The sequence below is a fragment of the Mobula birostris genome, chromosome 17, assembly GCF_030028105.1.
Source record: "Mobula birostris isolate sMobBir1 chromosome 17, sMobBir1.hap1, whole genome shotgun sequence".
Taxonomy (NCBI): Eukaryota; Metazoa; Chordata; class Chondrichthyes; order Myliobatiformes; family Myliobatidae; genus Mobula; species Mobula birostris.
In genome coordinates this window covers 66,867,389-66,876,695 of record NC_092386.1, presented here as the reverse complement: position 1 = coordinate 66,876,695, position 9,307 = coordinate 66,867,389, and the positions used below count along the sequence as shown (strand labels likewise).

General features: G+C 42.1%; 1 protein-coding gene across 1 annotated transcript in view; it reads right to left on the bottom strand.

The window, feature by feature from the left end:
• Positions 1–392: 392 nt before the first annotated feature.
• LOC140211455 (FERM and PDZ domain-containing protein 1-like) overlaps positions 393–9,307 on the bottom strand; it is a 122,812-nt gene continuing 113,897 nt past the window's right edge. The window contains exons 14-15 of the mRNA XM_072281156.1: positions 3,496–3,640; positions 393–1,252 (exon numbers count right to left, since the gene is read on the bottom strand). Of these exons, the coding sequence (XP_072137257.1) occupies positions 393–1,252; positions 3,496–3,640 (1,005 nt within the window). The remainder of the gene's footprint in view (positions 1,253–3,495; positions 3,641–9,307) is intronic.

The following is a 9,307-nucleotide window of genomic DNA, read 5'->3' as shown; positions in this document are numbered from 1 at the left end:
CTGGAATGCCCCAAGCTGTAATCGCTAACTGCTACGCTACCAGGATGAAAGGGAATAATGTGAGAAGCCAGCAGGTGATAGGTGAAAGAGACAAAGAGGCAAAGAAGAAGGAATCTGACAGGTAGGTCATTGTGTGTCTGGCTTCAATAATCTGCTATTTTATCATTGTGTGTGTCAAGTCAGATCTTTCCTATCACCCAAGTCATTTATTGCCTCTCCAATATCATCATCACCAGTTATTAAAAAAAATAAAATTGTTAATACTTAAAGTGAAGAATGATAGACATAACAAGTTGTACATCCATATATAAACGTGTTTCCGTGTCCTGTTCAAAAGCAATGTTCCCTGAGATGGAAGAGATCTGATGGAGAGAACAGACAATCAATTGTGATCATCGTTTTGACCCACCTGCTCCAGCTTCAGTGATTTTTGCATCATCTGGGGTCTCAAATGTAGTAAATCTTTCAACTGCATCAAAAAATTCATCCTCAGAACTGCTGTCTCGAAAGCCAAGGGGAGGGTCCAGAATAGGGATGATTAGAAACTCACCAGATGCATCCCCATCATCAGTTGACTCCACTGGGGAAGGAATAGGTGGTAACTCGGTCACCATACTGTACTGGGTCAAAGCACAAGCTATGCTCCCTTGTGTATCACTCCCATCCACAACTTCGGCATGCTGGTTCCAGGTTTCTGCAGCAGAATGATGTGTGCTTAGACTGAGGTCAGGTGAGTGGCAAGTCACCAGTTCCTTCATAGCACTGTTGCTGTACTCTGCGAAGGGCTGGGTGGAGATTGGCGATTCTGTTGCAAGCTGAGGAACCCTGATTTCAGATTCCATTGTTTGCTTGCTTGTGGATGGCTCACCTTCACTCTCCTCAGCGGCAGAATTTTTGTCATCCTCTTCAGAGGAGTCATCATATGAGTGCAGACCTGACAGGCTGCTCATTGAAGTCTCCATCTGCAGTTCTTCCAGTGAGTCAGCAGAACAGCTTCTTTCACAAGTGTCACCTCCCTGACTTATTTCATCATTAAAGTCTGATACATCCCCTGTACTGCAACTAGTCTCTTCCAGGATATCCTCCTGCATATAGTCACTGTCTGTTGCCTCATTTTCAGAGTTCTTGTCATCTTCATCTGCCTCAGTCAGTGGCTGAATGAATCCATTTCTCAGTCTGTGGACAGACATGTCTACCGATGAGTCCATATCCAACAATGACTCTGAGTCACTTAACCCGCGGGCCTCATCACCTGCACAATGAGAAAGGTATATCTCATGTCAAAGAGAGGATCCACCAACAAACATTTCTGATCATAGATATGCAATTAATGTTTGCATCCTTTTGGTTTTCAATTATTTCAGGTGGAAGTGGTATTGTCTTGGTGTTTTGCCTGAGGAATCACTTTAAGGGGAGCTTTTAACTGAGAGAGCTTCACTGATTTTTGGCCAGTAATTGTGTGTGCTACTTCAGCAACTTCACACCACTCAGGTTCATTTCTTGTCTCAGGCAAATATTGCACTCACTATTTAAAGAAAAATCAGTAACTTTTTAAGAAATCAATATTAGATATCAGTGTAAGGTGAATTAATTTCTGAAAGTGTTCTGTGAGATTCTTTCCTTATGCACTTTAAGCTGTGTCTACGTAATACAGCAGCATGCATTGAGAATTGTTGCTCAGCAGGAGACAGGGAGTAGGAATAAAGGAATTTTTTGGGTGGCAGTCAAAGGATTGCCACAAGGATCACTGTTTGGGCTCCAAAATTTCACAAGATATATAGGAATGATTTGGATAAGTGAACAAAATCTAACACCTGCAAGTAACATGACATGGGAGGAGGCTGCCAAAATGTTGCAGGGAAGGTGTGCAAATGCACAATATTATATATTTTTATTTAGAGCAGGGGCTCCCAACCTCTTTAATACCATGGACCCCTACCATTAACTGAGGGGTGTGTGGACCACAGGTTGGGAACCCCTGATTTAAAGCTATAGCACAGTACCAGACTCTTCACGCCCAATGAGTGTCCGCTGCCCAATTACACCCATGTGACCAATTGACCTACAAACTCATACGTCTTTGGAATGTGGCAGGAAAGTTAAATGGTCACAAACCAGTATGGAATGGTGATAGACTGTCAAAGGGGAGGTGCAAAGAAGCTCAAGTGTTCTTGAAGGGAACTTAATGAACATGTACTGGACCAAATCCTGAGAACATAATGAACACGTACTAGACTAAATCTTGGGAACGTAATGAACATGTAGCAGACTAAATCCTGGGAACATAATGAACATTAGACTAAATTCTGAGAACATAATGAACATGTAGTAGACTAAATCCTGGGAACGTAATAAACATGCACTGGACTAAATCCTAGGATGACAGAACTGACATATGAGATTACATTGGTTGGATCTATACTTACTGAAGTAGAGAAGAATGAGAAGGTGGAATTAAGCATTTTTAACAGGACTCTATATACAAGGGGGATGGCTGGAAAATCCAGAACCAAGAATCACAGACTAAAGATGCGGAAAATCTTACTTAAATGGGAAACTTTATTAAATATTTTCACTTAATATAGCATTCCTGAGCATAGTTGCAGCTAAGAATAACATCATCAGAACCTACAGAGATCCTCTGATACAGGAAGTGATGACTTCTGGTAAAGCCAGACAATGAGTGGCAACACAGTACAGTACTTCATTTTGAATGCTGCCACCAGATCTCATCCAGATTACCTGATTAATGACCTATATGAGTGAGTTCAATGTAGAGCAAGAGCCCTGACTGAAAATTTCCTTCTGAGCCAGCAGCAGACCCTGGGCTCTGCCCCGTTTGATATCAAATGAGCAAGGATCCAGCAGGGAATGTTAAGTCATGTGGACAATATTACTCCTGTTACAGAAAGTGATGCCTTCAACAAGCTACAATGGGAATTAAGGGCAGAATTCTAAATGCTGTTTCCTTTTCATTTTCTATCCCCCCCCCCACCCCCATGAATCATTAGATCTAGCTAGCTACAACACCTAAGGAAGGAAGAACCTGCACGTCCGGGATTTCACAGCCATATCATACTTTTGACTGTAGTAACTGCTGAAAACGAAAACTGTAGCAAGCTCATGTTAAGTGAAGCTCCCACAAAGATTAATGAAAAAATAAATGGCCTCAAAATCGTACCAATGGAATAGAGCATAATGTCTGAATTGAAACCAACTCTCTATTACAGCCACAGTGTGCTCAGCTTGGTTCTAACACACAGTTTTCCCATTCAGAGATGGAGCTACGACTCAGAAAACCTTACTCTAATCAGAACTGCTCAGGAATGTGATCACCGTCTCCATTATGAGAACCCCCAAATTTACAATGCTAGCAAATGCAGCAAGAAACAACTCTCTCTTGGACGAGTGACAATAGACATTACTCAGGAAAAAAGAATGTCCAGTGAACAACTAGAATTCCTATTTACAAATGAACAGTAACTAAACCATTACCTTCCTCTGTGTTAAGAAGCTGAGCTTGATCATTGCCAGGCCAGGTAAAAATGGAGTCTCTGGAGTTCACATAGAGCTTATAATACCCAGCGATGGAACACACAAGGTCTTTAGCATGGTGAGATTCCAGTAACAACGACAAGGACTGCGAACAGAAATATACAGTCAGTACGTCCATACAGACCAAACCTTTCACTGGCTAACTCACCAGGATTTGTAGAACATGTCACTTACTAGTTTATCTCATACTTTTCTTCTCATCTTTATCTTAAATAATGCATACTACAAGTATCTGGAACTATAAGCTATTGGAGAGGGCTGCTGGAAATCCAGGACTCTGGGGAACGACGGTGCCCTTCAGAATGAAGAAAGGGACAAATGTAAAGAGGAAAATCGGAGTCAGTTTCGAAAAAGAAAAAGTAATGAAGACAAGATAAAAAGTAAAAATAACAGAGACAGAAATCATATTTGGGTGGCACAGAGGGAACCTGGGCTCATACCAGAAATTCAGTGCCGTCTGGGTGGAGTTTGCAAGTTCTCCCTCTGATCATGTGGATTTTCCCCAGGTGGCACAGTTTCCACCCACAGCTCCAAGATATGCCACTTGTTAGGTTAATTGACCACTGTAATTTTACCCTAGTTTATGTGGCTGAGTACTGGAAACTGGGGCATTTTATGGAAATTTGAGGAGAGCAACACTGGATTAGAAGAGGATTGGTGTAAGTGGATTTTTGATGGTCAGTGTACCTCAAAGGGCCATTGCAGTGATGTATGAATTTATAACTAAATCATGTGTAATAAATCATTTAGGATACTCTATGTACTTATTGGAATACTTATTTCCAACTCTTCTGATATCTCACTTTGCTCTGACTGAACAATCAAAACCTCTGCTACTTTGACAGCTTCAGCTAATCCATCTGGGTAGCCCAAATAATTCTAAGATGGAAAAAATAGAGAAGTTTCTGCTCATCATCTATCTAGCTGTAGACACTGACGGAAGTCAGACAATATTTCCCTGTCATATCTCCCATGACCAGGTAATTTCTTTTGCCCTTTCTCTCAGTTTAGTCATAAAGGACATATTGGCAAACAAGTAGGATGCAAGAACATCTTAATTCTGAATTGCCTACCATCAGTTTTGAGGCTGTTATCCAAGAGGAATCACAGGGTATGACGAGAATGCAGGAATATGCAGGTATTAAGATAAATAGTCAGTCATGATCTGGTTGAATATTGGAGAAGGGCTAGAGGGTTGAATGGCCTACTCATACATTTTTATTCCTTGTTTTACACTCTTCTGCCAGATGCAACATCCTCTTTTCATCTCTCTCCAGTCCTCTACATATTTTGTATGTCACATTGAGGTCACCCCTTACTCTACTGAACTCTAGGGGACAGGAGCCTGTCACGGTCCCAACAGTTAATTCCCCATTTTCCCCTAATTCCCTTTGATTGTGTCACGGTCCCGACTGTTTATTCCCCATTTTCTCCTAATTCCCTTTGATGGTGACACACCTGGTTCTCATCAAGACCTGCAGCATAAAAACCCCGGCTTTGCATCCACTCGTTGCCAGATCGTTGTTTAGCCAGTGTGGTAATTAATGTTCCCGGCCGCTTAGAATTATGTGTTCTAAGTTTTACTTCAGTACCGAGGTTTACCTGGGTAACTCTGTCTCTCCATGTCAAGATAAGGATTCTAAGTTTTACTTCAGTACCAAGGATTTCCTGTGTAACTCTGTCTCTCCCTGCCAAGAAAAGTATTGTCTACCGCTTGCCCTTCTACACTCCATGTCAAGATAAGGGTTGCCTGCCGCCTGCCTTTCTGTTTGCCGTTCAACTCCAGCAACACTTTGTGTCAGGTCCAGCTACACTCACGCCCTCACCTTCATCCTAAACCTATCTCCGTGCCAGTGTCCTGCGTTTGGGTTCACCCCGTTCCTTGCAACAGAGCCTTGCCTATTCATTCACTCCTCATATGACAGACTGAACACCCTAGGAATAAATCTGATGAATTCTCACTGTATTCTCTCTATAGCCGGTATTTACAGTAGGTAAGATCAATTTTTACCGTCGTGACTTCAACAGGACCCTGTCTAATTGTATTAAGCCAACTTTATTTTTTATGCTCTGATCTTCTAGCAATGAAATCCATCATCCCACTAATTTATGACATATACATGTTAGTTTTTAGTGACTTATGCACAAGGATTTTAGGAGCCCTTGAACATCAACCACCCTGATCTCTTACTTTTTGAAAATACTCAGCCTTTCTGTTTTCCTAGCCAAAGTGGATAAGCCCCCATCTTCCCACATTGCACTGCATGCTGCTCACTTATCCTCGTCACTCTTATCTGCAAACTAGAAATCTTCCCTTCTATTCCCTCACCCAGGTTTTTGATGCAAATTGTGAATAGTGGGGCACTGCTTTGTCCCATTAAGCATGTCCATCCCATCCAACCTGAGAAGGATCTGTTTGCCTCTACTCATCTCAGCAGGCTTCTGCGAGAACTAAAGAGGCTAAGGGTGCTGAATCATTTGGAATCATTCATTTGATTGTAGAAACTTAAGCTGACAAAGTTAGAGCTGAAGGTATAACAAGCTCGGCAAGAAGAGGCTGAGTAAGTGAACGAGGTGAGTGGAAGACTCAAAGGTTTCAGAAGGAAGACACAGGTAAGAGCAGGTAAGATTTTTTTTTTGTTGTCCTTAACCCTTAATCCAGTGTAGACAGAATGGTAGATAAGGCAGTGGAATGCTAACTTCAGGGAGCTGGGGCTGGAGCTGTATGCACTCAGGACCATCTGGGAGGCCCAAAGCCTCATAGACGAGACCTTTACTGAGGTGATCACACCCAGAGGACAGGCTTGAGATAGTAGATGGGTAACCACCAGGAGAAGTAAGGGGAGAAAGCAGTCAGTGCCGGGTTCCCCTGTGGCCGTTCCACTCAGCAATATGTACACCCCTGTGGATACTGCTGGGGGATTGACCTCCCAGGGCACAGCAGCAGCAGCCAGGCCAGTGACACTGTGGTTGGCTCTAAGGCTCAGCAGGGAAGAGTAAAGTCAGGTAGGGTGATAGTGATACGAGACTCGATAGATCCTGTGGCCACAAAAGAGACAGCAGTGTGGTGTGCTGCCTTTCGCGTGCTAGTGTCCAGGATGTCTCAGAGCAGTTGCAGAATATTCTTAAGGGGAAAGGTAAGCAGCTGGAGATCATGGTGCACATTGGCACCAATGACATGGGTAGAAAGGGGAAGAGGTCCTAGGCAGTGAGAACAGGGAGTTAGAAAAGAGACTGAAGAGCAGGACCTCCAAGGTAGTAATCTCTGGATTACTGCCAGTACCACATGTTAGTCAGAGCAGGAATAGTGCAGGAATCATATTTAATATTTCAGTAATATTTGAGTAATATTGTAAATATATTACTTGACTAAGCATTTATTTGTTTATATAATTCATTATGGGTTATATGTAAAAGTACGTGAATGGAATACATCACTATGCCACCACATCATATGTACATGCCTCACCAATGAAAAAAGTAAGTAGAAGCCATCCTGGCCCTTACGTTTTTGTTTCAATTTGCTTCTGGAGTTACAAAACATAACAATGGCAACGAGTAACTTTTAAAATGAACCTGAGAGGACTACCTACCTGTTGAAGCGCAGCACGTTACTTTTCTTTGTAAGGGAGGAGACAGAGGCTCCAATTGAAGTAAAGGGCAGCAAATGGATGAAATTCATGGGTTCATAAAGAGTGAGTACAGAATGATATTAATAATAAAAAAATAAAAAACAGAAATGGCTGTATACATCAGAAAGATAGCTGTGTTCAATTGCATAGCAGGTAACTGGATGATGTATACTGAATGAATTGAGCAGCATTTTGAAGCAAATGAAATAGCCAATGAAAAGTGAATGTCAGTGTTACTGAGTGCAATAGGTAGGAAAACATGCAGTTTGCTTAGAAATTTGACTGCTCCAACCAAACCAGCCATAATGAGCTTTACTGATGTTGTGAATGTAATGAAAGAACATTTAGAACCAAAAGCATTGTTGATTGCAGAGCATTTTAGGTTTCATAAGCAGAATCAAAAGAAGAGGAGTCCATTTCAGATTATGTGGCTGAATTGAAGAAATTGTCTGAGCATTAACTGTCAGTGATGGGCTTAATGATGCACTGAGAGATCATTTAGATGGTGAAATCTTATAGAAAGAATTCAAAAACAGCTCCTAACTGAAGCACAACTCACATTTAAAAGAGCAGTTGAAATCGTTGTTTCAATGGAAACCACGCTCAGGGACGCAACTGAGTTGCAGTCAGCAATGGCAGTGAGTATGAACAAAATTACAACATCTGAACTGAAACTGCCTGGTCAACAAAAATTGTGTTACTGATGTGCCAGGGGTTCACATACACCAGACCAGTGCAGGTTTAAAGGCAAAATTTACAGAAAATACAACAAAGTAGGACACATTCAAAGAGCTTGTTGGGCAGACAAAAATAAATAGACTGCACAGGGAAGAGAATGAGATAAAAAGTCAAGGTGCAGTTTCTAAAAGAGCACTAATCTGCACGCTGTTGATGAAAAAAAATCTAATAATGCTGAGGGTGACACCGGACTGAGCAAGCCTTGAGATTTACAATGTGAAAACTAACAATAGGCAAGCAATATGGCTTACACCAGAAGTGAACAGCAAATTAATTAAAATGGAGCTGGACTCTGGCTTGGCTGTTTCAGTCATTACACAAAATGAGTTTGAATGGCATTTCAAAGATACTGAGCTGAAGCCTGCAGATGTCCAACTAAGAACTTATATCTGAGAGAAGATAAATCCTGTGGGAATGACATTCATAACAGTGAAATACAACAACCAACAAGCCACAATGGGCTTATATGTGGGAAAAACAGGAGGACCAGCATTGTGGGGCCGTGATTAGCTGAGACAATGACAACTTGATTGGAGATCCATCCACCAATTGCATGCCCCATCCCCTGCAAAAGAGTGAACTGAAAGTGAATGAAGAGAGGTACTGGCTGATGCCACAGCAGTGCTCAGGGACGGTTTTGGAAAACTCAAGCATATCAAGGATAAAATATTGTTAAATGAAAATGCCACATTCAAGTTTTACAAAGCCCATCGGGTTCCTTATACCAGCTGTAATAAAGTAGCCAGTGAGCTAGAATGCATGGAGGCTGAAAGAATTCTCTCCAAGGTTGAGTGGAGCCCATGGGCAATACCAGCAGTTCCAGTAGCCAAGAAGAATGGGTCTGTCAGGATCTGTGGTGATTTTAATGTCAACATCAGCACAGTAACTAAAGCAGATCGATACCCTCTGCGCAGGATAGAGAATGTTTGAAAGGAAAGAGAAGATTGGTAGCTCGTTCATAGAGTTGTTCGCCGAGCCTGAAGGTTAGGTCACAAACGTTCCATCATCAGCGGAGGTGACATTATTAGTGCACAACTGAGTGTTGTTTCTGCTGGGTGCTCACATTTATATTGGTCCGACACATTGTTGGTCAGTTGTCACACTGGCCAACCACATGGATGAGTGATCTCCACTGGCCCGTTTTCCTGTTATCGGTTTGTTGTGGGCACTGATTCCACGACTCACCCCTCGGACTCGATCCCGCAGATGCAAAGGTTCGTAAATTGCGTCCAGTTCAATATGTTTGTTAAGGGAGTCTTCCGTTGAGAACCAAGCTTCTAAGAATTCTCTTGGTTTTTTGTTTTGTGCTTCTGCCAGGATTTTTGTAGCTTCCTGGATGACCATACTGGATCAGTCTTGCCGTCATTTCAGAATTTTCCAGA